Genomic DNA, 27,010 nt, shown 5'->3' with positions numbered 1-27,010 from the left:
TTGTCATGCTAATAGGCAGAAGCAAAATAGGAAAAAATTATGATGGATATTAGTCGATCTTCTTGTTATTGCTAGATGTGATTATTGCTTTTTCCTGCTTGGGTTCCCTCAGTGTACTCCTAACAGAGTGCAGCTTATTAAAAAGCTCTGCTGTTTAAATTTTACTAGCATAATAACCAGTTCTCTCTTTATGGCTGTTCTGAAGTCGATTCGCTGGCCACCTGTCAGTTTGTGAAATAAATGTTAGGTTTTCCTAATGAATATTAAGGTTCTTCATGGATTTTTCTCCCATCATATCTCCCTGAACTTGTCCAGTGCTGTGTTCATGCCTGTGATTTATGCTTAGCAGGTGTTTGTTTGCTATGGGTTTCTAAATGTTGGCTTCCTACTGTAAGAAAGGAATGGGAAGGTGGGAATGGGTTTATTGTATTCTGTATATTGTTCCACAACTGTGAAATGGATTTCCAGCTGACACTCTATGTGCTGCTATGTATTAAACCACAAAACCCCATCTATATCGGCAATATACGAACTAATGCACGGGAATTCACAGTTAAGACTGAAGCTCCATTATTAACTCACTGTGTTGTACCTAGGTATTGCTGTACATATTGTTTTGATATATACCAAAAGCACTGTGATAGGTAAACAAAAGCGGATGAGTTCACAATACAACTTCAGCCTTCGCTATGAGATTCTGTGCTCTGGCAGTTTTATTCAGACCTTTTATACTCCCTGAATTTTATATTTTGCTATTTCAGTTTTTCAGCTTTAAAATGTTTGTTGAGGCTATCTGAACCAGTAAAACATATCCTTAGAGAACTCTTGTGTAAGTAAATACATAAAATGTTTAGCTAAATTTTAAAAAAGACATTATTCATATAGTAGTTTGGATTGGTCTACCATGCTAAAAAATACTGCAATTAGCTAGATTAGAGTGACCTAATTTTAAAATGCATACTAGATATCTGCTAAATTATAAAAGCTCTTGTCAGAGTCGATATGGTGTGTGTTATAAATACTTTTTCCCCTAATTTGTATAGACATTATTCACTTTGGGGAGGATAACTACTGCTGGCAAGTTGTGGATTGTTAAGCATTGCTAACAGTACTGAGCTGTTTTCAATACTGTATCTATACAAACTGTGGAATACTGCAGAAATCATACTTTTCCACAGTGTTATTTCTGAGCTTCTGAGGCTGACTGTGTCACCTCCAAGAAAATTATCCAAAGACTCACATGTCAGCAGAAAAAAAATGATTGTCTTCAGTGGGCTTTGGACTAGGACACATTTTAATATACTTTTCAAAGATGGGTTTATACATGCACAGTTCCTCTTTTTCCCCAAAGACAGATCCTACTTAACCTCTGAGTTATAATTTACGTATGTCCTCAAGGTGCACCTCTTTTCCCCAAGCTAGGCATTTTTTTCCAGTGCTGCTGACTAAGCATGATCTGGGGCTTCCTTTTATTATTACATTCTTGTGTTGCCATTCATGTTCCCTGAGTAGTCACTGGCATGCTCCAGTTGACTCTTATGGTTTTATAATATTCTAACTTTCTTCCTGGTGACATATAATAGCACTAGTATGCCATAAAAGGGAGAGAAGATATACCTTAGCTTTCTGCAAAATATGTCAACCAACCCACTACAAGATCCTGCAAAACCTGCAACTGGTTATCACACTTAGTACCATGGACTGGCTTTGATTCACCTTAACATCATGATTATAGAGGTTTAAAGCAGCTTTTCACCTGAAATTGGAGTGAAAACTGAAATCATAACAACAAAAGCACTACACCTAATGGTGCTTGTAGGACTGTATTTGAAGTTTACGTTTAAAATAAAATAACCTTGGATCTATCCTTTGCAGGAATTCAGTTATTAGTCTTTATTCTTCAGCTATTCAGAGAGTGTTTGGGAAGTTGCAACGTGTATCATTTTATTTATCCTACGACTTTGCTTCATATCATTGAGATATACACTAGAGTTAAGATTGGCTGTCATTTGCCAACAAAAGGTTGTTATTTTTGTTGTTAAGTGTCTGTGTGCTGTTTTGACAATAACTCTTCTGTTTTCATGTCTTCTGTGCTTAAACTTCATAGCACATACTAGATAATTTAGTAGATATTCTGAAGACTGCTACTTATCAATATCTGTTGGCTCCATTTTGTAACTCTCATTTGAGGAAGGTGTCATCTGATTTATTTCTTTATTTGGATTTTTACTACTCTGTAATAAGAGTACCCAGTCAATGCTCACAGCTCTACTGACAACCTTTTAAAAATATGCACATAAATAAATAGAATGTCCAATTGCCACAAGATCCATCAAAGAGTCCAACAACATAGATATAACAAAAATAATTTGTCCTTACAAAGTGACTGATAGTTGCAATGACCTCTCTGAAACAGAAGCTGTAAATCATTACCATAGCTCCATAATGACATCACCAATCCTTTCCACATGTTTTCTTAGTGGACAGAGAGAAAGGATAGGGCAGATAGATGAGAAAAAGTATGATTTTATAAACTGAGGGAATGTACCTTGAAACAGTTCAGGATCACCAGGGTTTGATATGAAAGTGTATTAGAAATATCTGAAATTGAACGCTAAGGCAGCTTCTGGAAGCTGCTGCTTGTCTGGTACCTGCCTTCCACTCCATCCAGCTGGAGGCCCGACAGATATGAACTTTTTCAGAGAACAGAGCTCATTCATTCAGCCTATAAATATGGTATGGCTTGAAGCAGCACAGAAGTGCCTTGCCCATTGGTCCCTCTTTCCAGATGCTGTTACTCTCTTAGGGACACAAATTCTTAACACACACCTTTCCTCTTCACCACAACATTATTTCATCTTCTGAAATAGCACAAGATGAAGTTCAAGGAATGTAAATGGTCTTATGGGATGATTACAACCTCATGTTTTCTATGTTATTTCTTTGCAATAGTTTCAAAACACAGCTCAGAAGGACTCCTTAGCAGCTTGTACTCACAAGAGGCACAGATTTCTCAGCAATTTGCAATTATCCTAAAACTAAAGCTATACAGTAATATTTTAAAAGTTTACAGTTTGCAGTCTATTACATTTAAACAGTCTTCTATTAGATGCTGCTAATACCAGTCAATATCCTACACACACATCATATACCTGGCATATGGGAACACCCAAGGATGGCATTTGCCTTTCTGATTGTACATTTTTTTCATTACTGTTCATACTACCAATCGCATTAAATCATAAAGAAGCACAGCCAAACTCTGTCCTGTGTTCCAGAACCAGCCTGTTAGGGCTTTTCAGTGGGGAGAAAAGAGGTCATGGGGTACAACAAATGGCTAAGCAGCAGATGGTACAGTGCATTACATGCATGGCATCAATGTGAAATTAAATGATACTGTACTTCCCATTCTACTTTATTTCCCACTGTTGGATAAAGCAACTACAGGTGTGGACTTTTTTTTTGCTAAAATACATCTTTTTTTTTCACCCATAATTTCAGCTGATTAAAGGCAGGTAACCTCTGTGCTGGGCACTTCAGTGGAGACTTGAGCCCCATCTAAAAAGCAAGCTATGAGATTGTGTCTATTAGCACAAGCTCTGCAACACATTAAGATTAGTATATGGACTCAGGCTTGGAAATAGCTTGCAGATACAAACTGATTTAGAATGCAGATAAGGGCTTGTGTATAGCTGTAAAATACCATATAGGTATATTGGTTTAACCTCGCTAAGTACCAAATGGATGCTTCTTAATACCTGTCAGGCAATTTAAAAGAAAGGAATCTGTAAGTAAGAGATTCTGTTTATGTCCCTCTAATCATTAGTCTTAATCTGGCCTATCAATTTCCGTGGATTTTCCCATAATTTTACTGGTGTAAAAAGTACACAACCATGCTTATAATAGACCTAGTTAGCATTGTAAGAATATTAACATGAATCACCTGACAAACGTAATCGGCATATACTTGCGTGTTTTTGTAAAATCTGAATTCTGGTATTGTACTACAATGGAATCATATTTTTCTCGTAAAGACTGCAATAATGCTATGTAGCTCTTGAGAGAGGAACTTTTTTCTATAGTGTTTGAATCACCTTGCTTTTAAAATGCTGCTAAGTGTGAAATTAGTGTTGTCCCTCAAAGTACATGAGAATAATTGTCAGTAATTGAACACATTTTGGGGGCTAATTATATAAAAATTGATATTAAAAGAGTACTACAGAATTGATTGAGTTTTGCAGTTCATATTTAGTTTTCAAATTACTAGAGTTGAAAGGCTGTGGTAAGAAACAATAAAAATCTATGCAAAGCTGCTATAGAAAATTAAGGTTTACTAGTCCTTTGAAAGACAAATGGTCCAAATGATATAATGTACAAAGGACAGTAAAAATGCTCTTCGCATTTACCGTAGATTTAAAATATCAAATGTTTTAGGATGCCTATCTTGAACATAGCTATTTTTTGCAATGAATTTCTGCTTAAACGATTGTTTTGTTTTGTTTTGTTTTTTTTAAAAGGATAAAACTTATACTGTCCTGGAAGAAAGGCCTTTTTAAAGTTTATCAACTCTAGAATTTTGTCCAGGATCCATTAGAGTCAGTATGAGAGGTGAGAGGAGTATAGCTTGTCTTGACCTTGATCCAAGTTTCTGAATCAAAGCAGGAGATTTGTTTTGGGGAGAGTTTTCAACCACCGCTTGTTCTAATTATGTAGCATCAGAAATAAATGGAATCTTGGAAAAGTAGACCAAATGAACTTGTTTTATCCTGGAAGGAACTCTGCAACCCCAGAAGCAATTGAAGCATTCTCCTGGAAGAAATACTGTAGAAAAACATCAAAAGGGAGAGGAATCATCTACACTGTTGCAAGTCATAGGGCCAGAGTGTTCCAAAACCTGCTGTATATTTCCACGCAACCAGAAGTAGCTGGAAAATGCTGAATAATTTAAAAAAAAAAAAAAAAACAAAAAACAAACAAACAAACAAAAACACACACACACACACAAAGAAACATTGATCTACCGATCTTAGTACTGAAATATTGCTTTCTAAAACCAGCATAATGAAAAGACCACTAAACAGTGTTTTGCATATGCATATGAAAATGCAGAATATTCTAGATGACAGCTCACACATGGAACTTTCAAAAGACTGAAACAAAACAATTTTATTCGTTTTTGCTTTTTAATTGCAGCTAAAATGTATTGTGAGGAAGATTCTCTTTTTCAGGTCTTCCCTAAAAAATCATTTGCTCTTTATAAAAAAATCTAGAGGCTTATGAGAATGATCGCAGATATTTTTCATTTAACGAAAAATGGCAACTCTAGAAAAAACATATTATAACATTTTAAATACTTATAGATTATCTAAATATTAAAAAAATCTTGTAAAAATAAAAAAGATCTGCTTAATTTTGGTTTTTATGTACTTGTTTGGAGAACGAACATCTTACTATATATCGTTATGATTTTACAAATTGTTCTTTGTCCAGCAAAAAATTCGAAATTTACAAAAGCAAATGGCATGCCTGGGGATACACTCAGAGAGCCAAATTTAGATGGCTATGAAGAAATTGAGTTAATTATTCTGTTTCTATATAAATATTCAAACCAGACCCTTGAAATACTAGTTTGCAATGCTAGAAATAAAGGCTACATGTTTGGAGAGGTATGTGAAATGCAGTAACTGTAAAAATACGAAGAAAAACCAACAGCTACACAGTGCTCAAATAAAGTGAGAAAATAAAATGTTCAAGAGATGAAGCCAAACTGTTCTCTCTACAGAGGGGATGCCACTGGCTAGAGTTAAAAAGAGTGGAAGGGGAAACATTATTAGATATAACAGCTATAACAGATATAACAAATGCATATGATCAAACAAATTTGTCTTCCGAAATGGATGTACAAGCTACAGTTAATGAAACTGATGAAGCTTTTAATGGATTGGGCTGCATTATATCTATAATGTATCACACCGCTATAGGAGCCAATGTGCTTTCTGAAGTAGATGTTCCACATAAAAACCATGTAACATTCAGACATAGAATACAAGTTGAACTCCACCAGAAGGCTGGATCATTTTGTGTCGATTCAGACACTGCTAACTGGGTTCATATTATGGTCATTGTACAAAAACAAACAAATGAACAAACAAAAAAGACAAGAACTTCAGAGATAAGAACGATGTGAATAATGCAGTATACCTAAAGTAGCTCCCTAGAAGATTAGGTAAAGAGGTTGCATCTAGAACTCAAAAATGCAAGAGAGCATTTAGTTTGGGATATCAGCTAAGGAACCTGCAAGACCAACATTATAAAGAATTTGTTCCTTCAACTCATTTTTCAGAAGAGATGCATAAGAAAGCATACGTTTCACAATTCCACCAGCATGTGATTTTTATGAATGTCTTGACTCATATACTGGAGGATGTGGACAGAGTGGAATCAGCTAGTAACTACTGACCCACTGAGAAATGAAGATGATCAGATCCCAAATCAGGATGTTTGATTTCTGTAAGGGACACAGAACATTAGATTGAACAGAAACACACTTCTTGGTCAGCCTAGAAGAATTTATTTATGGAGAAGAAAATAGTGAAAAAGACCCAGACCTGACCCTCTAAAAATGGATTTACATGTATGGATGGAATACCCCAGAACAAGGAGACCTGATAAAGACTGATGGGCGTGTTCCCATACCTGAAGATATTCATCCATAATTTGCTATGGTTAAGAGATTTCTTCAGACAAAAAATCGTGACAGTGAGTTGAATGGCAGAAGAAAAGCCTTTGGAATACAGAAGACACTATTACAGAGGTATCCTTACTGATATTTTTTTGGTATTAAGCAAGATGTGCAATCTCAAATGTGTTATGGAGTATTTTAATACTTATTGACATGAGCTTCTAACGCATATAAAACAAACGGAAAGCTCACACTTTGCCTTAGTTCAGAAAGTTTCCTGCCTAATGCCTGAGAAGTCAGGATTATTATAAAAAAAAAATCCCATATACAAATGATTGCTTTCATAAACCCTGCTGTCCTTGCTCATGGTTTATTTTATATTAAAACCTCTGTTTTGAAAAGTAGGTGGAATATTTGATTTTTTCTATTAATAACCATCACTACCATTTTAAAACATGCTTAACTGAGATTTGAATGTTACGTAGCTGGCAAGAATCTTTAGTTCTGTGAACGTTACTTTCTCTTTAGCTACCTTGGAAATATGAGCCCAAGGTCATTCTAAAAACAGATTTTCCTTAATAATAATGCTTCCTTATAAGCAGCTCACACTCATTAATGAGTAGTACAACAGAACGGCAACATTTCCCAGTTTCACCATCAGGTCTTTTGAGCTTTCAGTGGCTTCAAGGCCACGTAGTTTGAAGAATGAAACTTCAAAGATCAGCCTCAAAACCTAGTCCTTCCATATGGCTACACTCTTAGCAAAGCCTCTCTCCCTTTTCTTTGTGATCTTTCATGACTTAATTAGAAACAACTTTAAAAGGCGCTTTTTTTTTAAGTATAGTAGTATAACATCTGCATTTTCAGCAGTATGCTATTTAATCACACTGGGTTATAAAGTGAAATTTTTAGTACTTAGTGTAATATCTTGTAGAACCCATGCATTCGGTTGTTTAGTGTCCCTGACTCATCATCTTATAGTTTTTCATCAACATTTTAATAGCCAGTCTTAAAAATGTAATTCGATGGATAATTCTCTAAACCTGTTTTAGTTTTGTTGTTTCTTCAAAAAGTTGTGTCTCTGCATGTTTTTTTTCTGTAATTCCTGTACCTGAGACTAATTCAAAGCATTCAACGATGCAAAGATAAACCCAGGGCTATCATACGTTCAAAAGTTGATAGTGCTGGGTGAGATCGGATCGTAGAAGAGTCTGATTCTTAGGTAAGAAAAATTTGTTCAATGTTACGAATTTCACCTTTAGTTGATGCATGTTTATTTGTTATATACTTAATATAGGCTATGTTATGTCAGTTTACATTTAGGCATCTGAATTCTGTTTTAATCATGCCTTAAGTCCCCACATGCTTTATTAGATCTAGCATTTGCTGTCTGAAGTTAGTCATTTGTTCCTATCTAAGTTAGTCACTGACTGAAAATCAGTTATCTGTAGCTATTTTGCAGCAGGTGACTGAGTAGAGTGTTTCTTCATTTGCATTTTCTGTTAATTTGACAAAAATAAAGCTCAATACAGTAAAGGGGGGTCTTCATAAATCTTAAAGAATTCTAGATCAGAGCTCCCCTGAGGAAGCTATATCTGGAGAGCTCTGAAATAAATTCCCAAACTATATGTTTACTTAAATATCTTCTCAAGTGACTCTTCTTTTTTGAAAATGGGGAATGGCTAATCATACTTCAACTAGACTGTTTAACATAAGCAAGTTATCCATGAGAGTATATTCCTTTCTTTTCTGGCAACTCGCAAATAGTTATCAGAGGAAAAAGGGGACTAGGCTGGTTGTGAGAGCCCAGAAGAGAGCTCCGCTGCTGTATCTTTCCTTTGAGACTTCTGCTAGTTCTTAAAGCACTGGAAAACACTGAAATACAAACTACTCCCTGGACTCTGAGAAAATGCCAAGAAGACAGTGGAAAAACTAAAAATAGTACTGATGTTGAATTATTGCCAACATCTAAGATACCTGAACTACAAAAAGTTCTTAAAAAAAAAAAAAAGTTAAAATGTGTACTATTGTTAATAAAATTCCGGAAAGATAAAAGATAAAGAACTTGAAAAAAATAACAATAGCAGGAGAGGAAAGATGATATAAATACTAAATACCTAGCATCTTTTAGGGAAATCTTTCCCTAAAACTTGAAAAAATATTTTAAGTCCTGTTTAAAAAGTGACTATGTAGTACTGGTGCTTGCTTATTCAATAGCATTGCATGCTATGGAGCCGTATGTGCCTACCTGGGTTTTTAAACCACATTCCAAAAAATGCACAAAAATGTGATGGGATTTTCTTCCAATATGTGGGATATTTTTTTGTTGTTTGCATTTTGTTCTTTTAAACTGTATTGAAATTTCTATTACAAAATTAATGTTACACCCAGAAATTTCCCATGCTTCTTAAGGGAATGAACTAGGGGAAAAAAAAATAAATTTTGTCTACAGAGATTTGCCTTGCTAAATTGCATTAGTCACAAAAGACAGACAGACTCTTCTGCAGAGTAATACAGAGCAAGAGCCTATTGTTCAGTGCTTTAAATAACTCATGAAGGGCTGTTTTCCTGCTATACAGACATTAGCTTGACAGTGCTAAGTTACCATATGCCCCCTCTCCCCCTCCCCAAGAATAGGATGGAAGCACTGGAAGCACTGACACTCTAAGACAAAATGCCTATTCTCTATTTGGGTGTTGAAAATACTCAGTCTACAGAAACATGGCCTTTGCAGATTCTGCATAATGAACCTCTCCTTTGAAGAATTCCACCAAACCTGGCCAACTGAAAGCCTCAAAAATTCATAATACTTCCACAGCAAACTGTGTAAACTATATTAACCCTATCTGTTATTTTGGGCAGAGTGTTTTTTGTTTGTTTGTTTGTTTGTTTTGTATTTCCTGTATGTGTGTGCGCGCATACCCTATCAGATGACCAGTCCTCATTTCTAGATAGCTTTGTTAGTGTCTCCACATGCCTACCTCACACTTCTTTAAGCAAAATCCTTAGACACTTCACTTCCTTGAAGCACCATTGGACTGAATATATGCTTTTGACCCAGAAGTGGTAATTATGAAGTCTTGCTTCAAAGGTGGAAGGACTCTGTATTGCAACTTAGGTTACTAGTTAACTCTTTAAAAAGTAATGATCAAAGTCATTGTCTGAACTCAATTTTATTACACATGAGCAAACCGGGAATAAAGCTACTGCAGTCAGGTTAAAGTCAATGAACTATATCAGATTTATATTGGCTCAACTGAGATCATAAATTGGTCTTGTAATTGGACCTTTGGTTTTAAATGTAACACTTGCAATTGACTGTTCTGCCCAGGGAACAGACAACTGTGTTTTGGCAGAGTTCTGAACTTATTAGAGATAGCTGGGAGAGGGTGACTACGTGATGAACATCCAATTCTATAAAATGGAGATCAGTACCACTAAAAATAGGGAGGTGCTGAATTTGAGGTAGATGATACTTAAACTTATGCCCATATTAGCAGCATTCGCAAACCAGAAGGAGTGGTAAAAAAACAAAACTGTTGGTAATGAAAGTGTGATGTCCATGTCACTTTTCTTTTTTCTTCTTTTTTTCTTTTTTCTTTTTCTATTTTTTTTTTAACTTTAGACTAGTGGTAGTCATATTCAGTTGACTGAATGCTCATTTGCATCTAGGGTGCATCACAGCACGGTCTACTTGAGTTTAATCCAAAGGGTATTTAGTTCATGTGCTTCCACACCATGATGTGAATCAAAGTACAGAATATAGGGATGATCAGAGATTTGCTTCAAAAGCACATTGTTGATCTGAACTAAAATGACACTAAAAAGAGAGCTTATTTGTAGGTTGCACTGAAGGTTTTATATATTCAGTGTAAACCCTCTCCCAGAAAGGGCCTGAGTGACTATCTGTGTTCTTCCCTGAAATTGGGGCCTGTGACTGAACTGCTTTTAAACAATGAGACGAAATGATCTTGTCAAGATCAAACTATGCTTGCTGTTTTTTAGCCAGCCAAAACTAATCATGTCCTATAATAACAGTATATAACAACTCTCAGGACTGAATTGTTCCTAAGAGGAATTATTTGGAAAGGAGCGAGTACTTACTGAAAAAAAGTATTAACTCCTCTGCTGACCTTTAAAAGAAAACATCAGTTGCAGTATAGATACTTCTAGCTCAGATCAGCTAATCTGGCTAGGTCATGGGCTGAAATACAGGTTTGCTCCCTCTTCTGTAAAACCTATTTTCAGTGCACATTAACACCCTAACGTGTTAATAGGCCCTTTATGCCCTTTCCACAGCTCTTCCTTGTGGGCCAAAACAAGTCGTCCTACAAGTCAACTTGCAGAAGAATCCCATGTTACTGGACAACAGAAAGTGTTCAGGGGAAGGCAAAAACAGTGAGGAGCCCTTCATATAGACAGACATTCACATGCTAACTAGACTTGCTCACACACCTGCAGCACCTATCTCAGCTCTGGATTTCTGTTTCCAGAGTTTTTTGGAAAAGGCATCATAATCTTCTTCAATCACTTTAATCAAATATTTAAAACAATTTGGATGGCTTTGCCAGAAGTAGGATCCACTGTGTTTCTTCACCTAGACAAACCACTTGAGGAAGCCCATTTTGGCATAGAAAGGACAGTCAGAGGTCAACAATGACCTCAGCATCCAGCACTGCTGTCTCAGAAAGGAGTATCTGGCCACATACTGGGATTAGGATACAAATCTGCAAGTTAAATGTACGCTGCAAACACACCCTAAATGTAATTAGCTCTTTTGTTTAAGAATAAACTGACTCTAACCACTTCTTGGGTATGTGGTTCTTCCAAGACAAAAAAGCAAATAACTCAGTTACATTTAGAAAAATGGCTTTAATGAACAGGAAAATGGCATTTAATCTTTTGGTGCATCCTGCATTTTATGAGTAAATTCTGTGGGAAACTGTGTAAATGGAATGTAATTATTTTTAAAATAGAATCCTTTGTTATTAGCTACATAACTGTCATGTGTACATAAAGAACCCTGCTGTACAGACAAAAGACTGGAAAAGTTTCCTGGAGAGTTTCTGCTATTGAAAGAATAAAAATTGAAGCAGTGGGGTGAACTTTTGGTTCACAGACTCAAACACTGAACGTTAAACCTGGCTGAGAGAAAATCACTTTGTTCTGATAACCGGATTACTTAGAACAAAAATAGAGGAAAATTAAGAACTGAAGAGCAGAAAATTAAGGTGGAATGCAATTTAAAGAGTAAGTAGATGATGTAGGCTTTCATTTTCATCCCCCCCAGTGTCCAGCTAATTAAAATTACAATCAAAATGAAAGTCTAAACTTGTAAATATCTTTAGCTAATGATTTTGTCTTTTTAATCATCTTCACATTCAAAGACTTTATTTTATTCATTTAGAGCTTTACAATAAAATGAAATTGTTTTTCTCTAGTAAAATCCTTTTAATTTTCTTTATCTGTTGCTTTTTACATCATACATTATGTATTTTTCTTTTTTTCTTTCTAATTTCTGCACAGTATTCTCTCTACTTTTATAGTCTGCTCTCCTTATGCATTTACTTAAAACTATTATAAATCTGAATGTAATAAAGTGGATAATGTAAACTTTTTGGTTTCCATAAAAGCACTAGAATCACATATACTGGCTTGAAAAAGACAAACACTACATTTCTTCCTAAGGTACATATGCAGATACAACGAATTTCTAAGGCCCTGATCACATTCAACTCAAAATTTAGACAGAATAGTAAGTATTCAAGTTTCTTTCTCAGACACAGAATGGATTTGCCCTGATTTATAGACTTCTATCCATGAAAAATGGCTGCATTTTCTGTGAGTTTTCAGGCAACTCTTTCAAATGGTTCAAGAATTACATGTAATTAAGGACATCTGTAATATACTACGCAACATTTCTGACCTTAGTGTTCTTAAAATTAGTGTTTGGTATACTTGCACATACCAACAAAAGGGGAATACAGAATGATTTTAAAGAAGCATATAAATTTACAGCCTTTGTTTTGCATCCTTATTTCACCTTGAAATCTATAAAAACACTTAATTTCACTTAAAAATTTGCTTTCATTATGTAAGCTTTCTGAACTCACTGTGAAGAAGCCTTGAAGATATAGACAAATGATGATCAGTGGTATGTCTCTGTCTTCATGACCATGCTCATTTTGGATAATATTAGCATTTTTATCTTATTGTGCTAGAAAACACTGATCACAATGGACGCTAGGGTTGGGACATAGCAAGTCAACAATGCATCTTAACACAATAGGAATACAAAGTCATTTACTAACACTTCAACCTCAGTGCTGCTTTGATTCAGCTACACTGCAATCTGAGGATTCTGAACTGGATCAAAGCTATCATGAAGTGTCTGTCAAATATTTTGGGGGTTATAAACTTCTAGCTGGTACAATGCAATGTTTTCATCTACAATTTGATTTTCTTAGGACATCAGCATTAGACCCTGTCTTGCAACATAATGATCAGTTTTGTATTTACATTGGCATATATATATACACCTCCACTGAAATATTCTCAGTTGACACCTACAAAAGCAAGGCCAGATTTTGGCCCAGAATCTTTTGGAATCGCTAACAACATACATTCCCTGGTTCTGAAAGGCAACTTTCATCTGGCTGCTTGGAAGATCTCCAACAGTTTGTGCTCTGCAAGGTTGGAAAGGGATTAACTGTATACTCTTATGTCTTTAGAATCAATACAACATATGGATTGGCTTCAACTTCTGGTGTTGCCACTGCCTGCAAAGGGAGTATTTGTACAATTCGAGACGATGGAATTGAGCTTAAAGTGTCTGTACTTTATGCACAGAAGTTAATTTATGTGAATGCATTAATGTTTATACATCAGTCATTTCACTGGGTCATCTGCCAAACAGAGTGCCAAGATTTTGTATATATGTACGAAGATGAATTTGAGCTTTGATAGCCCTCTAGACCTAAGACATTTTAATATATCCACTGCTTACTTAACCATGTACAATGATTTTAAATACCCTGAAATAAAGTATAACGTAGGACAACTCTACACTAATCACTAGAAATATTTTGTAGCAAAAATTTTGTGCATAAAACAAAGCAAGGGGGATACGTGCAAACTGCCAATAACAGGCAGCGTGTTAGGACTGTGGTGTTATGGGAAGCCTGGTGGTTCTTACCTGGACTCTTCTTAGTGGCTGATCTAAGACCTCGCTATTTCCAAAGAGAGTAGTGCAGATTGTGGATTTGTCCTCCTGATGCTTTCTTCACGTCAGCTCTAGTGCTTGCATCGCAGCTTCAGCAAGCCAGGCCAGCCTAAAACAAATTCATGAAAAAAGCGATCAGTTTTTGATCAGCAAACAAATCCAGTTTACAAGGAAATCAGGAACGGGAATGGGTGTAGGTGAGAAGGGGATTCATGGCCAGGAACAGGGTGAAGGGACAGAAGTATCTTTTACAACAATGGGCCAGCCATTCAGCTGGAGATGTACAAGAAAACCTCTTTCAAATCACAAACACAGCCTGACGGGTTTGTCACAGAAAGTTCAATCTAGTCCCAATAGCTGCTACCGTGTCTGCGGTGTGCTTTCAAGCAGTGAAAAACTGAAGTTCAAGACAGGGAAACCCCTTAGTCCACTGAGGATGGAGTTTAAATACTAGTTTTTTGTCTAGGACCTTGGTTAAGTTTCACCATTCCTCAGTGGGTTCTGATCAGATACAGATACTTATGCTTCTGGCATAGCTTTTAGACTATCGAGTTGTTCTGACTTCAGTGAAAAAGGCATCATTACAACTGTTGCCACCAGATTTACATGGTCACCAGGTAGCAGCAGAGAGGTGCTCTCTGAAACAATTGTGTACTAAAATACAGCCTGAACTGTGAAAGTTTGAAAACACTTGATTGACAGCTTTACACTCTTAGTAACATCGACCTTCAGTGGCTTCAAATACTATTGTAATTTTTCAATTTGCTATTATAAAATCCAGATTTCATAAACATATTATTATCTTTCCATTATGATTACTTACTCCCTCTGAGGTCTACAATGCTTTTCTGTAACATCTAAATGGAAATGGGATTAGGATGAGATTCTGTCACTCAGGGGACTTGTGGAAAAAGGTGGGGATATACACAGGTCATATCTTAGGGGCAATACAAATAAAATGACACTGAGATATGATGAAGGACAGCAATAACAGTATTAGCAATTTTGCATCTTGTAAAATTGATTGGTTTATGATGGAGATACTAATGTGGAGAGTAATGCACTGTTATTTTCTTGCCTTTCGTAATATCATTAGATAAAACAAAATTAAACTTAAAAATAATTCATGGAAATCATGTCATTTTCTTAGGTTACTAAGTGGTTTTGCATGAATTATCTTTTGTGAACATACTTGCTGTCTCTGTTTGTGGGATAATTTTACTAGCAAAACCTAGCCCATTAAATATTCAGAAATTATTGCTTTCAAGTGTTTGGTCTTCATACTGCATATTTTGTCACTTAAGTCCTTTTTTGATTATTCCTAATAATATTAATTGGCTGAATACTGTATTTGAATAGACAAAAAAAAAAAATATCGTTTATGATTCTTCAGGGAAACAATGATTGTAATCAGATTAGCAAAGGTGACCTGTGGCTGCAAGATCAAACCCGGACTCCTTTGCTGTAAGAAGGGTATCTGTCATACATCTTTCTTGCTGTTATCTTGTTACTTTCCTGATTTAAAAATGCTAAGGACTGTGTTCCAGATCAAAGTAACATGATGCTTCTCGTAGGCTAAACTGCTTTTTACAAGAAAAGTGTAACGTATACTCAGAGGAAGTTAATGATTGTAATTGCTCTCTGGATCCCTGTACTAATATAACTTTAGGTTCTGATATTATATTTTGTTTTATTTAGACATATTAATCAGTAATTGCACTTGGCTAGAGGAGCTTGACATTTCTTTTAATGTTAGACACTAAGATAAACATGGCCAAAAGGACAAAAAAAATTGTCTTCTGTTTTGCATTTGGTGTAATTAAGAAATCTTTGTACTTGGTAAAGCATAGACATATTTCCAACTAAATAAGGTAATTTCTAGTATAATAGATATTGAGATAAAACAGCTCAATAAATATTTTGATCAAAATAAAGTTAATTGCATCCTTTGTATTATTTATTAACTACGAAGCATTAACTTAAACGCTTGAGGTGAGCCACGCTGGGTAGAAAAATGGATATGAACTGCTTTAAGGAGCAAACTATGGGCATACAGATTAACGTTATGGTATTTAAAACCTGTTTGTGCATATACTCAAAACTTCTTTTTTTTTCTTGATTTGCTAACTGAATCACACATTGTTCAGAGTTCTCTGAAAGAGAAGAAAAAATGACCACCAGAGCAACCCCTTGTTCTTACAAAGAACTGAACTGCTAGAACACATCTTTCTCAGTAACTGATAATTTGCTGAAAGTCTGGAACTGATCGGTGACACTTGCAAAATGTAAAACTGTGTTAACCAGCATACGTTATAACCTTTCATTAGCACACATTCTTAAAACATTTACTGCAAAGAATTTAAATGGCGAATCTTGGGATCCTGCTTCCACCTCTCTGTTTGTGCGCAGTACACCTGATGCTCAGGCAAATCATTGGGAGAATTTACATAAAGGACTGGCAGTTTGCCAGCATACAGAAGGAATAAAACCGATTTTTAACATCTATCTCAAATGAACAAGCAAAGCCTCATCTTCATTCCTTGCCCTCACATAGTGGCAGGATTTCTAATAGCCACTACAAAGCTGTACGAATGAAGGGAGTTCAAATCATGACCCCTTTTCACAGATTTATTTCCAAGCTACCCCCACGTACAGCTCTCCCAAGGTAAGGGCCCCAGACCTAGGGGTACAAACACTTCTTTCACTTCTCTCCCAGCCCTGCAGGAAGAGAGCCGCTGCCAGCTGACATACAGACTGGGCAACGAGATGCTGGAGAGCAGCCCCACAGAGAGGGATCTGGGGGTTGTGGTTGACAGCAAGTTGAATATAAGCCAGCAGTGTGCCCTGGCAGCCAGGAAGGCTAACCGGATCCTGGGGTGCATCAAGCATGGCATTGCTAGTCGGTTGAGGGAAGGGATTGTCCCGCTCTGCTCTGAGCTGGTGCAGCCTCACCTTGATTACTGTGTGCAGTTCTGGGCACCACAGTACAGAAAGGATGTAAAACTGTTGGAGAGCGTCCAGAGGAGGGCGACAAAGATGGTGAAGGGCATAGAGGGGAAAACGTGTGTGGAGTGGCTGAGGGGAGACCTCATCGCAGTCCACAGCTTCCTCACAAGATGGACTGGAGGGGAAGGCGCTGATCTTTTCTCCTTAGTCACCAGTGATAGGACTGAGGGAATGGTGTCAAGCTGAGGCAGGGGAGGTTTAGGCTGGACATCAGGAGGGGGTTCTTCACCGAGAGGGTGGTCGCACACTGGAACAGGCTCCCTGGGGAAGCAGTCTCTGCACCAAGCCTGTCAGAGTTTAAGAAGCATTTGGACTGTGCGCTTAGTCACGTGGTCTAAAGTTTGGGGTAGACCTGTGCGGTGCCGGGAGTTGGACTCGATTCTTATGGGTCCCTTCCAACTCGGAACATTCTATAGTTCTACGATTCTATCAGCTGTCAGAGAAAAACCTCGCAGCCACTTCTCCTTCCCTGGGCCTGGAGCATCCGAGCTCCCGCTAACACCGCCTCCCCGACACCTGGCTGAGCCTTCTGCACTTCTCCACAGCTTGAGCTTTCCGTGAGGCCTTCGGATCTCTCGAAATACGTACAAAAAACCTCAAACTGCCCCCTCGCCTCGCCTCGCCTGTCTCGGGCGGCACCGCGGGCTGCTCCGCCACGACGCCGCCCCCCTCAGCGCCGGGCTCCCCTCAGCGGCCCAACGGCCCTTCCCGCCCAAACGCCGGCGCGTGCGCCGCCTTCCCCCTCTATTTCCCCCCCCCCCCCCCCCCTTTCCCCGTGTGGCGCCTGCGCCGTGCGGGGGGCGGGGCGCTGCCGGCGGCGGCCGCGTTCGAACGGCGGCGGCGGCGCGGCGCGATACGGGGCGATATGAGGCGATATGAGGCGACACGGCGCGATATGGCGGGCTCGGCGGCTCTGCTCCGGCAGTGCCCGCTGCTGCTGCCTCAGAAGCGCGACGGGACGGCCTACGAGGGCTTCGTCACCGCGCAGGTACCGCGGCTCGGCGGCCGTGAGGAGAGCGGGCACGGCCCCGGGCGGGAAGCTCGGGCAGGGTTTGAGGGGAAGAAGTGAAAATAAAAGTCAGGAGCTGGGCAGCGGCACGCTTGCACGCTCCGGAGCGCAGCAGTGCGGGCAGCCCTCAGGAAAGCCTCGCTTTTAACGTCTGGGGAGCGTGTGTTGATGTGCCGGGGAGATCTCTGAGGCAGATAATTTGTTTTTGGCGATGAGGATCGCAGGGAGGATGAGGCTGGAAGAGGCCTCAGAAAGTCCTCCAGCAGCGTCCTGGAGCGGGTTGCGTTTGCTTTTTGGAGCACTTGTACATCTGTTTCCTGAGTAACCCTAAGTGTAGAGATTTCACAGTCTCCCAGGCAGCCTGTTCCAGCATTTCACTACCCTTACTGCTAATATTTTTTTTCATTTCATTTAAGTGAGACTTCCTGTATTTCAACTTCTACCCGCTGCCTGTCATCCTTTCAGTGTGCATCACTCAGAAGAGCCTGCCTGCACTTTCCTTACTCCTCCTTCCTCGGGTGTTTGTACTTACTGGCAAATTTCATCCTTTTCCTTCACTGGTCTAAACAGTCCCAGCTCTCACAGCTTCTTGTTTGAGAGATACTTCTGGCTCTTCAATCACCTTCACTGCTCTTCCCTGGACTAGCTCCAATATGCCTCTGTCCCTCTTGTACTGGGGGTGCAGCTGAGGACCCAGTGCTCCAGGGGCTGCTCCCATTGCCGAGCAGAGGGGAGGCATTGCCCTCCTTGACCTGACACAGTGCAGGAGTCCCTTTGGCACAGGGTCGGTGTGGTGTCTGCTGGGACCTCTCTAGCTGGTCAGCCTCTCCGATGTATCAGTGCATGGGTTTAAATCCTCTCCTGCTAAAGGACTTGTCACTTTCATTTGTTAAGTCTGTGAGGTTCCCATCACCTCGTTTCCCTAACCTGTCGCATCCCTCTGCATGGTAGCATGACCACATCATGTATCAATTGCTCTATCAAATTTTCTGGCCTCTGCAGACTTGCCGAGTGTGCCCTGCTCTGTCGCTCAGGTCACTACCGAAGGTTAAATGGTGCTGGCCCCAGGACTGACCCCTGGTGCGCATCACTATCCCTGGCTTCCAGCTGGACTCAGTCCTGCCTGGTGGCACTTGTGCCACCTTTCAGGCCACCTCACTGTCTGCTCTGCTCAGCTTGTCCTTCTTCAGGAGGATGTTAGCAAGGCCTTCAATACTGTCTCCCGTGAAGCGGAGATAAAACATTAGAGAACTGGTCATTTTATCATAACAGGGAACCTGTTGTTCATGCCTTTCTGCTGGACAAATCTCAAGAGTCTGTACGTGTAATTCAAGGTACACTGAGATGAAATGCCCTGAAATAAAAGTTTTAGGATAAGTGTCTTCTTCACTTCAGGGAGGTGTTAAACCCTCTCAAACCTTCTTTCTTTCAGTCCTATTTTGATCATACTGTAACAAAGTAGAGGGAGGATCACAAATCAGGATAATTACTGAAAATACAAGTGGATGGTGTTTAGGGGCTGCATCATAAGGATTGCACTAACAAGAAAAATGTATTAATGTAGTTAACATAGTTGCAACGAAACATAACATAGTTAAGTTTACAGTTTCTAAATCCTTGTAGAAAATGTTTTGTGAATCAGTGCCCGAGTTCTTTTTTAGTGTAGTACTTCTGTGGTAAGTGTTTGCTCTTTTACTTGAGTCAAAGACAGACTTTCATATACTTCATAATGACTTGGCTTAAAGTATATTTCTTGGTTTTGTCCACATTTGGATCGTGTTTTTATTCTAAAGCTTATTATTTTTGCTTTATGAAATGCAATGTGCTGAAGAGTTCTTACTGAGTATTGTGAGTTGCAGAGGTCAAGAGTATTTCAACTTCAGAATTAAAAACAGGATTATTCCTACCTGTCACTCATGCTGCTTTTTTTCTAAATGGAGAAATTCTGAATAATATTCCTGCAAGTCAGACAAGAGAAACTTTCTTGCTTAATAGTTGATACTATGGGGAATACTCCCATCAAGTGTCTATTTTTCTTTGCTTGCCTTCCTATTAACTAAGTGCTTATTTTTAAGGGTAGAGACTTCCATATCCGGATACTGCTACCAGTAGATCATCAACTGAAAGATGCAAGGTAAGATAGTTTCACAGAGAAAAAAAATGTGTAAGGAGATATGAAACCAAGCTTATTTTGATAAAAGCAGTGATGGATATGAAATTGAATTAGTATTTTTTTCCCGGTATGAGTGTTGGCAATTAATTTTTACTGGTTTCAACTTAACCTTGCAACAAAATTGTATAGCATCAGTGTTAATAAACGCTGATAATAAGTGTTGCCCACATCAAAATATTTTGTTGTTAATTAAGTTTGAGACCTGTTGGAATTAATTGGTTATATTTATATATAAACCAATGTACTTGGGGGAAATGCTCATTTAAATCAGACTATTTATATGTCACCATTTGGGAAACAGAACATTCAGTGCAAAGTTATAAATTAAAGCAATGACTTACTTGAATTTAAAAAAAAGCTGCACTAACCTTATTTATTTTTTTCTGGTTAATACCCTGTTACTGAACTTTAAAACCCCCGTTCTTAGTGGTGGGATTGTTTGTCAGAGTGATGTTGGGGGTCTTGGGAGGGGATTGTGTGTAGACATGCATGCATTTAGGCATGCATTCATCTTTATCTTTGTATTGTGTGCTTCTGCCTAGGCCAGACTGCTGTAAACTGAACTGTTGTGGTATTAGACAGCTTAATTACATTCTAGGTCAGGTAGTTAAAACTGCATTATAGGTAACTTTGACATTTTCAGGATACCATTTTTAAATATTGGTACATTTTATGAAGTCATATTAGCTTGCAAGAATTATGTTGTTGTTTTCAGCAAAGAATAGAGGTTTTTATAGGTAAATGTCTGCTTAATTTTTAATGGGCCTTGGGTATTGACATTTGAAAACTTTAAATAACTTTGAATACGAGTGCTCAAAGAAATTTGAAAGTATTGTTTACTTCCTTTGTGGTTTTTAAAGAAAAAAACTATGTTGTTGGACACCAGACTTTCTGATCCTTTCTAAAAATCATGTACTGTTAATTTAAAATGAATACAAAGTTTTCTTTGCAGTTTTCTTTTGTTTGTCTAGGATAGAGTGTAGCTGGCAACTAAAGAAGATACTGCATGGATATCAGCATATTTTAAAGCAGGTATGCTACATTTAAAACCGATTCTGTTAAATGGATATGTATAACGATTGTAAAAAGCTAGTACTCATGCACCTATTTTAAGTGTTAAAGAATTCTCGTTTTGCTGTATAGCCAAGATTTGCTATTTTGAAATGCCTGAGTATTTGCAGGCTAATGTGAATCGATATCGATAGTATTTAGAAGATACTTACATTTAAATTTTTTAGCAGTGGTGTGTTTTTTTTTTTTTTTTTGTTTTGTTTTGTTTTTTTGAAGATTAGGATAGAATAATTTTTTTAATAAATTGCAGATTACATCTTACGGGGATTTTCTTTAGCATCTCAATTAGAAACAGATTTTTTTCTACTTTTTTTACATAAGTCGATGTATAGAATTCCTTATAAACTATTCATAATACGTGGACGAGAAATCACATGAATTATGGATTTATCCAGCTTGTTCTTTGTTGTAGGCAGTCAAGAAATCTAAGTTAAATCTCTGTGTCCACATGAAACTTTAGAGCAAGGATACAACAGCACTCCAGTCATGAAGAATACTTTGTTTTTAAGAAGGCATCTTTGCCACATGTGCAGGTTGAGAAACTATCTCACTGACCTTTGTAGAACAAGAGTTGTGACTACAGAGTAACCAAAGGTAGAGAGCTGAAGAAATTGAAGTGTAAATATCTGTTGCATTTGAAGATGGATAGGGATCCGTTAAACCTCTGCAGCATCTGAAAGCAAATGGCTCTGGAGAGTTCTTAAAGAAAACTTAACCAAAAACCATTCTGAGTGATGCAAAAGCCTCTGTTCTCACTGATGAAGACTGAAGTCTTCATATATGTCTTTGTAAATACATGAAGTGTGAAGTCTTCACAAACTGTATAAATGTTACGTGACATTACTTGACAAAGGTGGCAGAAAATTTTCACTGAAGTTCCCTGTGCTCTGGGAGTTTTGTTCTTTAATTGCTGTATTGTTTTTTTTTTTTCTTTCTTTTACCTTGATGATACCAGAAAAGAAGATGGAAATTTTAGATGGAAATTATTTACCATTACAAGTTAAGAGATGAAAATGCACTAATGCTCTGTTCTTCTGTTTCCTCCAGAGGCTGCACAGCTGTCCAGATCTTGTCAGTTTTATGGTGGAGCTGAAAACTATTTTGGTAAGTGACAGAACATGTATGTGGGAGAAGGGTTGTTGTCATAGCTTTAGGTTTTACTATGATTTTTTTTTTCAGTTTACCATTTAATGGATGGATATATATTTTTTTTTCATAGGGGATTATGTATGTATGCTGTTCACATAATGCTTGTATAAATATCCTTTTAAGATTTTAAGCTACTGTACTCTTTGGGAATTGGACTGTTGCAGAAAAAGATAAGATTTGGGCAAGTGATCTCAATATGTTCAGTATAGAGCTAGCCTCTTTATAATGATTTTCTTGGAATTCTTGGTGTTGTCCAGATGTTTTTTTGTTTTGTTTTTTTAAAAAAGGGGGCATATAATAGTACAAGGGGATCACACGCTATCAGTGGATTGCTCAGTGTGTTTTCACCATTGTGAGAACTTGATGAATAAATGTAGAAAACTTTAATATTGCAGAGATTTCTGTGTATTTTCTGTTAAGAGTTCCTAATCTGGGTTTAGAAGAGGAGCAAAGTCTTCAGTTAACAGCGTGAAACTGACCATTTCATGTCTGTTGCTAAAATATTATACAAGAGTTCTATGCAAAGAATACTTGCTTACAGCCTACTTAACTTAAAAATAAAACATTAAGTTTTATTCAAAACAACAACAAAAATACTTTTCTAGTGTTTTACTACTGCTCTACAATAAGAATACCTTTCTTCAGTACTGGTTCAATTCCTGCCAAACTGGATTATGCTGAAGCAGGCACAGGCACTTGGAATAAGACATAAAAATGTCTATGTGGTGCTGTTTTGGAGTATTTCACAATAGTTGTTCCAGACTATTTGCCTGGATACATAAGACCTCGGAAAATGACACTGCAGAGGAAGTATAATTCATTCAAAATAGTAAAGTGTTTCATACCATGAAGTGAACCTGAGCACACAAAAAAAGTAGTAGAGGACAAACTTGGGAGAAAGGATTGATATAATGGCATTATTTAAAATTTATTTTATTTAAATTATAACTTCTTGTTTTATTGTAATTTCTGTATTATCTGTGTATACAAACAACAGAAAATAATTTGTTAGCTCTTAACTAAATCATAAAGTTTATCTTATTATATGAAGATGTGTCACAAAATCTAAAATACTAAAGCAGATATCTTGAAGTTGGTCACAGTAATTGTAATAACAAATATTTTGCTAATTGCATTACCGATTTTTTTCTTGAAATTTCTTGACATTTTTATTATTTTATTTTCAAAGTTTAAAATTTTGTCATCATAGTGAAAAATTGTTCATTATATCCTGTTGGAATACCCATTTTTTCATTTTATGATTTCACTTTCACTGTTTATCTCAGTGCAGAATTCAGTTTAATAATAATGAAGAAAACCCTGTTCATGGTGACATTTCAGTGTTTTCCATGTCAGTTAAGCTGTGCTTCTCTTATCCTCTCGTTTCCTTGTTGTTTTTTTTCTTTTCCCTGCCCCTTTCTCTCTTTTTTTTTTTTTTTTTTTTTTTTTTTTTTTTTAATTGTTGGGCCATCTTTTAGCACAAGGCTATACTGAGACTGAGTGGCACTGGTAGGTGCTCTTGGAAGTCATCATTAATAATCACTGTAGCTTTGGAAACAGCTCTCACTTTATATGACCTGTAAGCATAATTTTAACCAAAGCACACTTCTCAAGAACAAGTAGCACAATGTGAACATGTGGAACACATGGTTTGTTTTGTCTGTAATCTGGTGTTACCTTTTTCATAAAACTTTTTTGAGGCTTTATAACATACCTGATAGGTGTCTATACCAGAACTTTTTTTCTGGGATCCTATCATATTAAAACTGAGAAATTGAGTATTTTTTGATTGACTATGTTAAGTGGGATATAGTTACTTAAGGATAATATGGGGGATTTCATATATGTGTCTTCTTTTGTGGCTGTGATGCTCAGGAAACAGCTGTGGGCTTCACAGAACCTTCTTTTAAAATGTTCTTTCAGACAAGATGCTTGGCTTCAAATTTATTAGCTTGAAAAAGAGGCACATTTGATATTTGCATCTGAAGACTATGTTGTCAACATCTGTGTTTTTTTTAAATTGCAGATGTTTTCATTAGCAGTATCTGAAGTAATTTACCAAACAGCTTTTGTCTGCTTTAGCTGGAGGCTATAACAAAACAAATGCAGTGTACAGTTAATTTTACATAAGCTTAATATTTTTGAATGAATTGTGAAAATCACATGACTAAATAGATGCAAAAATATTGAAATCTCCCTTAATGATGTTTTTAATGTTCTTTTAAACAGGAAATTGCTTTAAAGAACACAGAAGAGCTGCATATACAACGACCACCAGAATACTACTCCTGTCTTGTCAGAGATCTAGAAATACTGGGTTGGAATAAGTATGTTTATTTTGTTACTTTATTTAGAGATTATCTCTAAAATATTCTGTTCTTTGGTATACATGGATCCAACATATTAAACATAACTTATCTAGTTAATTTGTCTTATTCAGAAGCCTTTCTTGTTTTAAAAGACAGCTGCTTTTTTCATTTAAAAAAAAAAAAACTGTATCAACTGAGAGCATATTTTCAGTATCAAGTAACTGTGCTGAAAGGTGACAGGCTACTACTAAGCAATTGATTCTTCTTTGACGTATTACTATTGGCATAGTAAACATATGCAATAAAACATTTGTAGTTTTTTCCATAACTTCTATAGTATTTTGGGTATTTCTGTTGTGTAGTGAAGGGTAACAGTGATGTGATTATGGAGTCGGTTATAACTAAGTTATAAAAGTTCTGTTCATATGTGGTTTTTTTAGATCTATAATAATTTTTAAAGAACAGTTTTATCTTGTCTTCATAGTGCGAGGGCCTCCTTAGACAAAGTGAAAACATAATCCACAAAAAGGTAAATCTAGATTAACAAAAACAAACAAACAAAAAAAAAAACAGTAGAGGAGATCTTGGAAATCTGTAATTCCAGAACTATAAAACAGCTGTTTCTGAAACCCCCAGAGAGAAACTTACCATGTTTCTTGCTACCCAGATGGATTCAAACAGATCAAAGAAATCAGGGCTAAGGAAAAGCATTCCATAGTCTCCAAAAGGTTTTCTTGATTCAGCTGTGCAGGGAGACCTTGTTTGGTGTTTGAGGGAGGTGTGTCCCTTTTGAGGAGGGATGGTTACTGCACAAGTGGAGTGCAAAATTCTGCCACTAGGGTGTGTAGGCTCAGTGCACTCAAGAAGAGGTTTCAGAGGGTACATGCTGTAGTAAAAATTCAGCATCTGTCAAATAAGTGGAAGTTTAAAAACTAGAAGTGAGTCTTTTCACCCACACTTCAACTGTCATTTAGATACCATGGGAATGAAAGTCAAATTAGCAATGGATATTATGGATATTTGTCTTTGTTGAGGAAAGAAGTGTACACATAGCAATTTCTGAGGACCTTCTCATTAGGGTCTTGAATGCATTCAAACAGATTATATTATTCACAGTCCAGTATACCCTCAGAGAAGCTCATTGAACAAACTTAATTTGACATCCCTACACAAGGAAACAAGATTCTTGTAGAAACCTGAAGGAACACAGGGTCAAGTACTTAAGGTCCATGTGGAAATTTTTCAGAAGTCTGCAGTGCTTCCTCTTTTTGCTGACTTTTAGTAGAAGCTCTAGGAGACTTACGGAGTTGAAAGCAGTTTCTATACAGGGAGGCATGAAGGAAACATATTCGTGGGCTGTTTTTAGTTTTACTGATAATATAGAATTAATTTGGGTGCCTTCTTTCAATAAGCAAAGATGAAAGTTTGTGTAAGACAGAGTTTTGAATGAGAAGTTCTGTTTTTGTTTTTACATGCTGTAAAATGAATGTAAGTCTGCTTTTCAGCTTTCAACAAGACAAATCTACTTTCACCTTTGTCTTCAACAGTGATTTACCAAGTGTTTATTTTACTACATGAAATAAAAAATTAAAAAGGCCTGGTGTTGAAGAATAGTTTTTGAGTTTTCTCACCTGAATTTTGTATAAATAAATCATGTGTAATTAACATTAAGTGGGAATTTGCTTTGAACACCCACTTATTTAAAGGTTTAAAACATCCTTGTTAAATCAGCTGAAGCTTTTCAGTGATATGCATTATTCTTTTCAAATTTCTCAGACCTGAGTGTGAGAATATTAGTTAAACACATGGGAAGTAAGTTCTGAATCACGCCTGCTGCTTGCTCCCCACACCCAAAAAAAAAATCCTCGAAAAAGCCCATGCCAGCAAAACAGATCGACATACACTAATATACTTATTTTCAATTATGTTTACTATATTTATAATTGAATATGTAAATATAGTACATATATAGTTGAATGTATAAATTGTATATATAGCTAAATATAATACACTTTTGAAATACAATTTAGTAGCTTATCTCAAAAACAGTATTTCTGACTTGCTATGCATGCAACATATTCAGTAGTTTGCTATTAAAAAAACACCTCAGTGCTTTATCAGACAGCATGCTTCTAAGACAGAATGTGTTCTCTAGATCAAGATAATTTTCATGTAGACGCACAGCTTATGTTGTGCTTTTGTCCAGCACAGTCTTGTAATTCAGTAAATGTACATCTCTTGATTTACTTGTGTTAGTGATAGTCACTAATTTAGGGGGTGGGGGGTTGATTGTTAAAGGGGCTAAGCTTTATATAAGGGATAGTATCTGCTTTATGATGAGTTGGAGGGAGGATAATCTAGAGAGACAACTTGAAGTGTATTAGCAAGT

At 37.0% G+C, this 27,010-nt stretch overlaps 2 protein-coding genes across 4 annotated transcripts in view; one reads left to right on the top strand and one right to left on the bottom strand.

Moving 5' to 3' along the window:
• LOC106016886 (uncharacterized) overlaps positions 1-17,559 on the bottom strand; it is a 538,115-nt gene extending 520,556 nt beyond the window's left edge. The window contains exons 1-2 of the mRNA XM_072035211.1: positions 16,857-17,559; positions 13,878-14,013 (exon numbers count right to left, since the gene is read on the bottom strand). The gene's annotated coding sequence lies outside the window, so the exon portion shown is untranslated. The remainder of the gene's footprint in view (positions 1-13,877; positions 14,014-16,856) is intronic.
• Positions 17,560-17,677: 118 nt separating this feature from the next.
• FANCL (FA complementation group L) overlaps positions 17,678-27,010 on the top strand; it is a 29,788-nt gene continuing 20,455 nt past the window's right edge. The window contains exons 1-5 of one of the 3 annotated variants that reach the window (XM_027453269.3): positions 17,678-17,898; positions 20,000-20,053; positions 21,064-21,124; positions 22,211-22,267; positions 24,542-24,639. In XM_027453269.3, the coding sequence (XP_027309070.1) occupies positions 17,786-17,898; positions 20,000-20,053; positions 21,064-21,124; positions 22,211-22,267; positions 24,542-24,639 (383 nt within the window). In that variant the 5' untranslated portion in view covers positions 17,678-17,785. Of the gene's footprint in view, positions 17,899-19,994; positions 20,054-21,044; positions 21,125-22,210; positions 22,268-24,541; positions 24,640-27,010 lie in introns of all 3 variants that reach the window. The other 2 variants (XM_027453267.3, XM_027453270.3) reach the window with 2 other exon arrangements.

The sequence above is a fragment of the Anas platyrhynchos genome, chromosome 3 (genome assembly GCF_047663525.1).
Source record: "Anas platyrhynchos isolate ZD024472 breed Pekin duck chromosome 3, IASCAAS_PekinDuck_T2T, whole genome shotgun sequence".
NCBI lineage: Eukaryota > Metazoa > Chordata > Aves > Anseriformes > Anatidae > Anas > Anas platyrhynchos.
This window is presented reverse-complemented; position numbering and strand designations above follow the sequence as displayed.